The sequence below is a fragment of the Eschrichtius robustus genome, chromosome 2 (genome assembly GCF_028021215.1).
Source record: "Eschrichtius robustus isolate mEscRob2 chromosome 2, mEscRob2.pri, whole genome shotgun sequence".
NCBI lineage: Eukaryota > Metazoa > Chordata > Mammalia > Artiodactyla > Eschrichtiidae > Eschrichtius > Eschrichtius robustus.
Window position 1 is genome coordinate 55302112 of NC_090825.1, and position 12392 is coordinate 55314503.

At 40.5% G+C, this 12392-nt stretch overlaps 1 protein-coding gene across 3 annotated transcripts in view; it reads left to right on the forward strand.

The window, feature by feature from the left end:
* The window catches only part of OCLN (occludin), a 45863-nt gene that overhangs the window by 10312 nt on the left and 23159 nt on the right, over window positions 1-12392 (forward strand). For all 3 annotated transcript variants that reach the window (XM_068533282.1, XM_068533292.1, XM_068533300.1), the window contains exons 3-4: window positions 2111-2789; window positions 5909-6070. In XM_068533282.1, the coding sequence (XP_068389383.1) occupies window positions 2111-2789; window positions 5909-6070 (841 nt within the window). The remainder of the gene's footprint in view (window positions 1-2110; window positions 2790-5908; window positions 6071-12392) is intronic.

Below are 12392 nucleotides of genomic sequence, written 5' to 3' on the forward strand. Positions count from 1 at the left end.
CACAGCACATCTCATTTGGGACTGGCCGCATTTCAAGTGCTCCGTCCATCTGTGCGGCTAGCGGCTGTCATAATAGCACAGCTCCGTAGCATTCCATTGTGAGGCTCTATCACAGTTACCCATGGCACTGTAGGCAGACGTTTGGACTGTTTCCAGCTTGGGGTTATCATAAGCAATGTTTCTGTGAACATTACACTGTTAATGGGAGTATAAGTGAATCAGTCACTTTGGAAAACAGTTTGACATTGTCTAGTAGAGCTGAAAATTAAAAAAAAAATTTGACCCAGAAATTCTACTCCTGGATATATACCCTAAAAAAACGTGCCTGTGTGTATCAGGATGTATGTTGGAGACTGTGTCAGAGCTACGCTGTTCATGACAGCCCCAAATGGAAACAACCCAAGTATCTAAGTAGAATGTTTTACTGAATTTTCTTCCTTGACATTTTCATTGTTCTCTCCAGTTTCTCCATTTCCTTTTCATTCTCATTTACGGTACTCAGGTAATTCTAATTCCTATGGTTAGTGGCACCCAGTAGTAAGATGTCTCCTTTGGAGTGAGGAAGGCGGTCTATAGAAATAATGACAAAAACAAAAGGGGCTTTAGTTGGTTTAGGAATTGAATTTTGCCTCGCCAGGGCCCACAGTTTTTAGATTCAGTGTGTCCACGCATCAGTGTCTCTGTTACAAGCTGTGTGTTTATCATTAAATTACTGGAGTTTGCAAGGTATTTTTATAAAGGAGATTCTGATCTGATTAGCCACCATTCTGATGAGCCCTCATTGGTAACTGATCTACTTTGTAGCTCTTGTCTTAACTGGCTGTAGTTCATGTAGTGCTTCGTTTAATGTCTTACTGCCCTGACAAACTGTACTCTGTGATGGGCCTGGACTGAGGCTGTCCTGTTCACTGTTGTATCCCCAGTACCTAGCACAGAGCCCAGCACGCGTCAGCCTGGCAACTCCAGTAAATAGCCGCCAAATGAATAAGTGAATGAATGTGCTTTCTTAGGTAAGAGAGCGAGGCTGCCAGGATTTACACGTGACCCAGTGGAGGCCACTGTAAGTGTCAAGTCTGAAGGAATCGGTCTTCAGTCACAAAGGCAAAAGGGCTGATACCACTGTTCTAAACTCCCTGGGTCCCGTCCCCAGGGATTATGATTTAACTGGTCTGGAGTGCTCCGTCTGGGGATTTTATACATCCCCAGGTGATTCTAACATGCTGCAAAATTTGAGAACCTCTGTTCTGTAGAAACTAAGCAGTCATTCTCAATGTATGGTTTCCAGACTGCAGCATCAACAGCATCTAGAAACTTGTTCTACCCCAGACCTGCAGACTCAGCAGCTCTGGGGATGAGGGCCAACAAACCCTCCAGGTGATTCTGATGCATCATGCACAGATGTGTTTACTGTTCAATGGGTGTCTGAGTCAGTTGGGGCTACTGTAATAGAGTACCATAGACTGGGTGGCTTATAAACAACAGAAACTTATTTCTCACAGTCTGGAGGCTGGAAGCCCAAGATATGGTGCAAACATGGTCCGGTTCTGGTGGAGGCCATCTTTCATATTGCAGACTTCTTGTATCCTCACATTGTAGAAGGGGTGAGAGAGGTCTCTGGGGCCTCTTTTTTTTAAAAATTTATTTATTTATTTATTTATTTATGGCTGTGTTGGGTCTTCGTTGCTGCGCGTGGGCTTTCTCTAGTTGCAGCAAGCGGGGGCTACTCTTCGTTGTGGTGTGCAGGTTCTGGGCACGCGGGCTCAGTAGTTGTGGCTCGCGGGCTCTAGAGCGCAGGCTCAGTAGTTGTGGCGCCCGGGCTTAGTTGTTCCGCGGCATGTGGGATCTTCCTGGACCAGGGCTCGAACCTGTGTCCCCTGCATTGGCAGGCGGATTCTTAACCACTGTGCCACCGGGTAAGTCCGGGGGTTAGGATTTTGATATTTGAATTTGGTAGGGGTGTGGGAGGATACAGGTTGCCCCCATTACAGTGGAACAGTACAAATAATAGTTTTATTTGCCAGTGGTTTGTTCAGATTATTCCGGGTACTTTATTTGTTCTTTCTGCTCACCACTACAAATTGCTAACTTAAAATTTTCATGTGCTTTTCAGCAAACCCAATCATTATGCACCAAGCAATGACGTATATGGTGGAGAGATGCACATTCGACCAATGCTCTCTCAGCCAGCGTATTCTTTCTACCCGGAAGATGAAATTCTCCACTTCTACAAATGGACCTCTCCTCCAGGAGTGATTCGGATTCTGTCTATGCTTATTATTGTGATGTGCATTGCCATTTTTGCCTGTGTTGCCTCCACTCTTGCCTGGGACAGAGGCTATGGAACCTTAATAGGAGGTGGTATTGGCTACCCTTATGGAGGAAGTGGCTTTGGTAGCTACGGAAGTGGATATGGCTATGGTTATGGCTACGGTTATGGCTATGGAGGAGGCTATACAGATCCAAGAGCTGCAAAGGGATTCCTACTGGCCATGGCTGCCTTTTGTTTCATGGCTGCATTGGTGATATTTGTTACCAGCGTTATAAGATCTGAAATATCTAGAACAAGAAGATATTATTTGACTGTGATAATAGTGAGTGCTGTCCTGGCCATTATGGTGTTTATTGCCACAATTGTCTATATAATTGGAGTCAACCCAACTGCCCAGGCATCTGGGTCTCTCTACAGTTCACAAATATATGCCCTCTGCAACCAGTTTTATACACCTGCAGCTGCTGGAATCTATGTGGATCAATATTTATATCACTACTGTGTGGTGGATCCCCAGGAGGTAGGGATAGTTTTGTTTTTTTCCTCCCCTCTTTCCTTGGGTCAGAGGCTCTCATCTTGGGATGCTTAATAGATTCACTTTGGGAATGTTTAAAAAGATTGATGCCACGCCCCACTTCTATTTAAATCAGAAACTGGGAGAAGGGCTGGGTGTCATTAAGGTATGATTAACATACCATCTAATTCATCCATTTAAAATACAGTTCAGTATTTTTAGTATATTCACAGAGTTGTGCAACCATCACCACAGTTGATCTTAGAACATTTTCACTACCCCAGAAAAAACCCCCATCCTCATTAGCGGTCACTCCTCATTTCACTAACCGTCCCCAGATCGAGAAACCACTAATCCTGTTCTATGGTTTTGCCTATTCTGGATATTTCATATAAGCAGACTCATACAATATGTGTTTTTTTATGATTGGCTTCTTTCACTTAGCATTAATGTTTTAAGGTGCATCCATGTTAGAACATGTACCAGTACTTCATTCCTTTTTATTGCTGAATACCGTTCCATTGTGGGGATATACCACATTTTATTTATTCGCCAGTTAACAGACATTTGGGCTATTTCCACGTTGGCTGTTAAGAATTTTTGTGTGAAACCTATGTTTTAACGGCTCTTGAGTTCAGTATATACCTAGGGGTAGAATTGATGGGTCTTACGGAGATTCTGTGTTTAACCTTTTGAGGAACTGTCACATTGTTCTACAAAGAGGTTGCGTTATTATACATTTACCAGAAATGTATGAGGATTCCAATTTCTCCACATCCCCCAGCATTGTTTTTGTCTGAGTCTAACCATGCTAATGGGTGTGAAGTGGTACCTCATTTTGGTTTTGATTTGCATTTCCTTGATAGCTAATGATATTTTCTTGTGCTTATTGGCTATTAGTATATCTTCTTTGGAGAAACGGTTATTCAGAATCTTTGCCCATTTTTTAGTTGGGCTATTTGGATATTTATTGAGTTGTAAGAAATTTTATATATTTGGATACAAGTCCCTTATAATATGATTTGCAAATATTTTCTCTCCATTTTGTCATTCTCTTTTCGCTTTCTGGATGATGTTCTTTGCACAAAAGTTTTTTAATTTTGGTGAGGTCTAATTTAATTTTTCTTCATTGCTTTTGCACCCCAAAAGGGTGTCGTATCTAAAAACACTTTGCCTAATTTGAGGTCACAGAGATTTACTCCTATATGTTTTCTTCTAAGAGTTTTATAATTTTAGCTCTTAACAATTAGGTCCATGATCCATTTTGAGTTAATTTGGGGCATGTTATAAGGAAGGGGTCCAACATTTCTTGCATGTGGATATCCAGTTGTCTTAGTGTTATTTGTGGAAAGGACTGTTTCTCCATTGAGTTATTTTCATGCCCTTGTCAAAAATGAGTTGACCATAAATGTGACGATATTTTTCTAGACTCTCAATTTGTTTCCATTACCTGTGTTTCTATCCTTAGGTCAGTACCACACTTCTTGATTGCTGTAGCTTTGTCGTCAATTTTGAAATTGGGAAGTGGGGGTCCTCCAACTTTGTTCTTTTTCAAGATTCTTTTGGCTAGATTCTAGGTCTCTTGCATTTTCACATGAATGTTAGGATCATGTTGAATTTGTAGATCAACGCAATCCTTCAAAATCCTAGCTGGGAGAAGAATTGTCATATTTACAATAAGTCTTCTGATCCATGAACATAGGGTGTCTTTCCATTTACTTAGGTCTTCTTTAATTTCTTATAAAAATGTTTTCTAATTTTCACTGTGTAAATCAGTATTTCAGAAAGCTGTCAGGTGATTCAAATGTGCAGGTGGGGTGGAGAACCCTGCTTTTCAGTAACCATGGGTCATCCTAATTAAGAAAATGTTTCTAACTTACTAATCTTTTTTCCTTTTTTTCTTTCTCTGTACACTGACCCAGGAATTTTCATTCTTTTACCAGGATGAGTCTCTTTTTGGGGGTTAGACCTTCTCCAATAATTACCATTATTTTGAAGACTGAAATATAGGTTTCAGAGTTTTGTTGTTGACATTCAGAGTGTCTGTGGTAAATAGGGCTGAGGGCTGGTATTCCTTTCTTACCATACTGACATCCCTCTTAGTCCTCTGACTACCTGAAACCTGTATTCTTTGAAAAAGGATACCACTGTTACATAGACAGCTGCAAAGAGAGCTTCCTGTTACCCATTACCAGACATCCAGGCCAGAGCCCTGGTACCTGTCTCAACTCCCAAGTGCCTCCAGGCCAGTGTACCACTTAACATACCTGTCAGACACTAGGAGAACTGTCAGGGGTAGGGTTTCCTTGTCACAGGCTCTTCTAGTAAGCACACAAAAGACACCTAAAACAGAGGAACCTAACAGACTAAATGGATCATTAGCCCATTCTCTCTAATTTATAGCTTGGTTAGAGTGTATCTGCATAATTTATGGTAAGACTGAAATTTACATTCAGTGTAAAAAGTTGTGCCAGGCTTGTGTTACGAACAAGGCTATAAGCATGATTGGGTACTTAAAACTACTTTTGACAGCTCGGTGCGTTGTGACCACCTAGAGGGGTGGGATAGGGAGGGTGGGAGGGAGGGAGACACAAGAGGGAAGAGATATGGGGACATAGGTATATGTATAACTGATTCACTTTGTTATAAAGCAGAAACTAACACACCATTGTAAAGCAATTATACTCCAATAAAGATGTTAAAAAAAAAACAAAAAACTACTTCTGAGAATAACATTTTCCAGCCCTTTAGAAGTATACCAGTGATGAGTTAATTTATTGGCCATTCTCATCTGTTTATGAAAATATGGCCCCTTGGTGCTCAGGCTTTGGAACTAGTTTTCTATAATTCTAAAACAGGGATTTATGTTCATTCCAAGGATTGAATCAAGGTTGGGGTGTGTGTGTGTGTGTGTGTGTGTGTGTGTGTGAGTGTGAGTGTGTTGCTAGCCTTAGCTGAACTAGTTTGGGCTAGGTTTTATATTTCTAAAATGTAACCATTTGTATCAGTTTTATAGCAGTTAAACAATAGATATTTAGTAGGGCCTTAGGTATTTGTAGAGTGTGGGTTGGGATAAAGTAAGCAATTAAAAGCTAAATATGTCAATATCTTTCATCTCTTTTTAGGCCATTGCCATTGTGCTGGGGTTTATGGTTATTGTGGCTTTTGCTTTAATAATTTTCTTTGCCGTGAAAACTCGAAGAAAGATGGACCAGTATGACAAGTCAAATATTCTGTGGGACAAGGAACGTATTTATGATGAGCAGCCCCCCAATGTGGAAGAGTGGGTAAGTGTTTTAAGAAAGTCAGTAAATGTCCAGTTTTTTTATTAGACCCCCAGATTTGTCTCTAAATTTGACCTATACTGCTTTGTGAAACTTTATTTTTAGAATTATTGTCTTTGTATATTGCAAAAGTTGTGGCCTCAGGTTTTACTTCGAATGTTAAGAAAGTGGGGTGAGTGGACATGGTTTTGCTACAGGTAAAAGCCAGATTTCTATTTCTAAGAAGTGGATCTAGGCACTGAGAAGAAATGGCTTTTAAAGAAATCACGAAGGAAATAACGTGGCTTTGGAAAACAAAAGCATCTCCTCTCTCCTTCCTTTTTATTATCCTGCTGATCGTTTTGGAAGTAAATACCATTGCTCAGGACGTTTACTGTCTTTGGTCAAGATTGGCAAGGGTGTTTTTGGGGTGGTAGCAGGTGGCAGGTCTTTAAACTTTTTACATGTGGAACAGCCTGGAGAATCACAGGGACTAATTCTGTACTAATATTGACATATGAAATCCTTTAGTGAAGGCAGAGACAGATTAGGGCAGTTTTTTTTTTTTGCATATACTGTTAATCCTACCAGTAGGTTGCTTCCTAAATGATGCGATTTGCTGAAGTGCAGAAAGTCCCTCTTACCAAAAATACCTCCCAAATGCATATTCCTGATAGCTAACCTGTTTTTAGGGATGTTCCAAACTTTGTTTCTTAGAAACACTTTGTTAGGATGTTGTTGAGAGCAGCCTCAGAATCTGCCTTCATAGGTTTCTTTGAGCAGATTGGTTTCTTGCCATGAAGGTTAGTTGAGAATCCTGGACCCTGGTTCCAGGGTAGGTTGGTTTTGGCCTGTGGGAGTAGAGCGGAGTGGGCTGAGGGTGGGTCCTGCTGGCCAGGTTGGGGCTGAAGATACTGATCATCTTGAAGGCTCCTAGCTCTAGCATCCTGTCCATCTGATGTTTGAAGAAATTTGAATGTAGATGAAATTTTTCTAGTTAAGGTACTAAGACGAAGCAGTCAGGAAAAACAGAAGGTATGGTACGTATGTGCCCGTGTTCCCGACCTCTCCTTGAAGCCTGCTTGTTGTTTTTTTCTTCCTCATTTTCCACAACCACCCCCCCCCCCCCCCCCCCCGCCGCCGTAAAGTGTGAAGGTGTTGGGGATTGTTTTCTTTTGACCTTTAGCTCCAGGCAAGGCCACCTGTAGAGGGAATAGGACAGTCTATTGTGAACTGTGAAGTCAAGGTTTCACTGAGAGTTTCTGGGTGTGTCAGTTTTCCCTGGCTGTTGGATTTGTTTACTTAAGGTTTGGAGAGCCTAAAAAACTGACTCAAGAGAGACCAGTGCCAGTAATATTAGAGTCCCAGTGAACTTTGGCTTCTCATCTGATTTTACTGTCATGAAAGTTTAATAAGTTCTAGGTACTTTGGATAATTTGACAAAAGATAGCCATAATAACTTACGGAGGTGATGATGACAATAAAGCCAAAAGGGCTTAACTTTTAAAGAGACGTTATTTTTATAATGCTTCCTCGCTGAATCCCTGGAAATGTGATAGCCAGCCTGTAGGTTGTTTCACACATCATAGTTTCTCTGTAGTAATAAATGTTTCGTCATATGAAACTAAGTAATCATCTGTTGAATAGTAGACATAGGATTTTGAGTACACTGATGTTTTATGCGGTACTTAATTACTTGAAAATTCCTCATGTCCTTTTTTCCCTTGTTCCCCCAACTCAAATGCCTAAGGAAGGCTATTGGGAATAAGCTCTTGGGAGGCAGTTTTAGTCACAGGTATTGTGCTTTTACCTTCCATTCTCCCTTCACCTGCCCAGGTTTGCTTTGCTGAACTAATCCCACATTTTCATTCTTGCCTCAGTTTACTTCCACAACCAGATGCAGACTGTTCCTCAGGTTTCTCTGCTCTTACGCAATACTCTGCTCGAATGGGTTTCACTCCGATAACATAGCTGCGCAAGTGGAAATGTTTGATGCTGCATCCGAAGTGCCTGGCGTTACAGAGTATTGAGTAGAATATGGGAAAAGAATCTAACAAAGAGTGGCTATATGTATATGTATAACTGAATCACTTTGCCGTATAGCAGAAAGTAACACAACATTGTAAATCAACTATACTCCAATAAAATAAATAAAGTGGGGAATTCCCTGGCAGTCCAGTGGTTAGAACTTGGTTGGCACTTTCACTGCCGGGGCCCGGGTTCAATCCCCGGTCGGGGAACTAAGATCCTGCAAGCTGCGTGGCATGGCCAAAAAAAAAAAAAATTAATTAAAAAATAAAGCAAAATAAAATAAAGTGCCTGGCAGTGGAGTGGATTAGTGTTTTTTCTTCCTTTTGGTCATTAGAAAGTAATATCATAAAAATTATCTCCAGTTGAAATAATGGAAGAGAATCTAGAATTAATTACTTGTACTAAATGAGAATTAAAATTTGAATTCTAGTTGTGGAGAACTAAGACAAGATACTCTCCATACAGCTAATAATGGATTGTTTGGGGTGCAGGGGTGGTATCTTACTAAACTTACTAGAGGAACAATTACCTACTAAATTTACTCCTTCCCTACACATTGGGGTAGGTCCTGACATTCGTAATTAAATCTTACTGCCTTTCTTGAATTTTTAAAATCTTTAAGATAAGAACCCCCAGAGCAAAGGCACCTCAACAGCTGAGCCTTCAGAGTTTTAAGCAGATTTCAGTCCTTTTGTATTATCTGTGGGAAAATGTGTAATTTTCTAATTTCCTGTCTCTGAATCTCCGGCACAATGGTTTCTCTGCCTTCTTAGGGATTTTTTTTTTTTTTTTCCCCACCCCCTTCTTAGGGATTTTTAGGCTTGTTTTTTTTTCCCTCCCCTTTCTGGATATCTTGTACTTTGTAAAATAAACAGGCCATGTTTGCACACTGTTTGGATGTTAACCTGGTCCTTTGTAGTCAGTCACTCACTTAAGTTTGTACCAATGTTGTTGTATTTTAAATGTTTAAAGGCTTAAAGGCTCTTTTAAAGTTGTAGATCTTTATTTTTTCTATTATGTCCTCAAACCCCAGGTTAATTAGTACTTTTTCTGAATTAAAAGAATATGATTATTTTAACTAAATAATTTTGAAAATACTGTGAAGTATAAAGAAAATTCTGCCATCCTGAGTTACCTTTTTGGTGTGTTTTCTTTAATCCTTTCCTCCTCTTCCTACTTCTTACTCTAATTCAGAAGTATGATTTTAGTCCTTATCAGTGTAAAATTCTACCTTTTTTTGATTTAACATGATACAGGCTTTTTATCACATTAAATATTTCTCAAAAACAATTCTGATATTGTTAAAAATTTTTACTGAAGTGTAATGTATATCTATACACACACAGTAAAGTACATTAAATGCACTAATTTAATTGTATGGCTTGGTGAAGTTTTACACGTATAAGCCCATTTATAACCAGCCTCTAAATCAAGATATAATACATTCCAGTGTCCAAGGTTTCCTCATGCCTCTTAGTATCCTCTAGGGGTTGGTAACTCCTCTTATTCCTATCACATCAATTAGTTTTGCCTATTTTTAAACTTCACATAAATGGAATTACGTCCTGTGTGCTTTTATGTCCACTCAACATAATGCTATAATATTCATTTAGGTTGTTGCATTGGTTGGTGTGGTACTGTTTTAATTTTTGTATTTTCTGGCAAGATAAAAGCTTTCTAATTACCCCTTTTTAAAAAGCCTATGGCCAGGGCTTCCCTGGTGGTGCAGTGGTTAAGGATCCGCCTGCCAATGCAGGAGACACGGGTTCAAGCCCTGGCCCGGGAAGATCCCACATGCCGTGGAGTAGCTAAGCCCATCTGCCACAACTACTGAGCCTGCGCTCTAGAGCCCGCGAGCCACAACTACTGAGCCCGCGTGCCACAACTACTGAAGCCCGTGCACCTAGAGCCTGTGCTCTGCAACAAGAGAAGCCACCGCAGTGAGAAGTCTGTGCACTGCAACGAAGAGTAACCCCCACTCACTGCAACTAGAGAAAACCCACGTGCAGCAACAAAGACCCAACTCAGCCAAAAATAAATAAATAAATATATTTTTAAAATAAATAAATAAAAAACCTATGGCCAGAATTAAATTTTTCAAAAAAACAGGTTTTCAGGCAGTCTCCCTGCCATCCTTGTGTTTCCATTTGCCCATTTCTGGGTATCTTTCCTCACCCTCTCTCCACACTTGTACGTACTCTTCTTAGTTTCTTGTGATTCCCTTCAGTGTTTTATTTCGTGAAAATAAAACCAAAGAAAAATACACTTCCTGCTTTTTTATGCAGAAGTTAGTGTACTGATAATACCATTCTGTCTACACATCCCCTTTTTACTTTGCAGTGTGTCTTGGTGATCTTTCCTTACCACTTCATAGCCTCTTTGTGGTATGGATGTACCGTGGTTTATGTAATCAATCTCTCATTGTTGGATATATTTATTATTTAATATTGTAAACAATGATAGGATTTAAAAAACGAAAACTTTGTATACCTTGTATATATGTCTGTGTATATATATACTCCTATAGGCTAAATTTCACGGAGTATTACTGAGTCAAGGGGTATGTATATACATACGTCTGTAACTTTGGTAGATAGTAAGAAATTGCCCTTCAAAGGAGATGTACGAGTTTATACAGCCATCAGTGGTGTGTGAAATTCTGGTTCCACACACCTTTTCTAATAACATTCCATTGTAGAGATGTATTTGACCAATCCCTGTTGTTGCATATTAGTTTTTTTCCAATTTTTGACCATAATAATTATGTAAAAAGTAATTTTCTTACAGTAAATATGTGGTACTTTTTTTTGAAAATGGAGAAAATTGATGTTGAAGGTAACTTACCTGTTATGTAAATGGAAGGCTTGTTTTTTTTTTTAACTTATTTATTTATTTATGGCTGTGTTGGGTCTTCGTTTCTGTGCGAGGGCTTTCGCTAGTTGCGGCAAGCGGGGGCCACTCTTCATCGCGGTGCGTGGGCCTCTCACTATCGCGGCCTCCCTTGTTGTGGAGCACAGGCTCCAGACGCGCAGTCTCAGTAGTTGTGGCTCGCGGGGTCTAGAGAGCAGGCTCAGTAGTTGTGGCTCACGGGCTTTAGTTGCTCCACGGCATGTGGGATCCTCCCAGACCAGGGCTCGAACCCGTGTCCCCTGCATTGGCAGGCAGATTCTCAACCACTGCGCCACCAGGGAAGCCCTGGAAGGCATTTTTAATTTACACGCCTGGGCTCACATAATGTAACAAAGCCAGGACTAGAGCCCTAGTCTAGCATTTCCATGCCAATGTGCTCCTAGGAAAGCCTTAGTGATTATATTTTCTGTCTGTCTCTTTTTTTTTTTTTTTTTTTAAGATTGGTTTCAGGTACACAGAAATAAATTATTCCCGATTCTTGGTTCATGACCTTGTCGTCTTTGGTCCATTCATAGCCTTTTTGTATTTATTGATTTGTTTCATAATGAACACCCATCATCCTACCCAAGAATTAACAATACGAGGTCTACATTACATTACCCCATGTGTTTTTTACTCTCCCATCCACCTACCTGCTTCTGCCTGCTCCCAGAGGTGACCTGTCTCCAGAGTGACTTCCCTACTTTAATTAGAAAAGACCATGACGTGTTCCTTCCCTTTTCTGTTGTCTTGATTGCATGACTGAAGTGCTTCTCAGTTCTGGGAATGGAACTAACGGTTCCGTTGTGATCAGAGAAGGTTCCCTCAGCTGTTCTCACTCTGAGTGGACTTCCTCTCCGTTGCCCTAAGTAATGTTACCATGTACTGGCCAGAAAACTAGGCTCTGCAGGGTTTTTGCGTTGCTTTAGAGGAGACCCTTCGTTTAGTCTCAGATGAACAGCCCTGTGGGACTGGTAGTCTTCCCCTTTCTTCTCTTGCTGTGTAATGCTGTCTTTTCTACTTCTGTCTAATAGAAGCAGTGTATCAGGGAGGTGGAATACCAGGGTTTGAATTCTGGCTTCATTGCTTTTGCTGTGACTCTAGGTAGATCATTTCTGTTATTTTTAACCCATATGTATGTCAAGGAAGTCTAGTTTGGGGAGAATTCCTGGTGGAGGGAAAACAGCACTGGACCCTAAAGCTGTGGGTTTGAGTCCTGACTCCAGCATTCTTTGGTAAACAGATTACCCCTTCTGATCCTCAGTTTTCTTATCTATAAAATTGGCTATATTATTTGGTCTGCCTCTCAAGACTAATGTGAGATGCATGTGAGAAAATGAAGAAGACCAGTAATATATGGCTGTCTGCCTTACAGGGATATTGAAAGGAAAACAGCTGGCTGTGCAGAAAAGAATTTTGGTGTTGC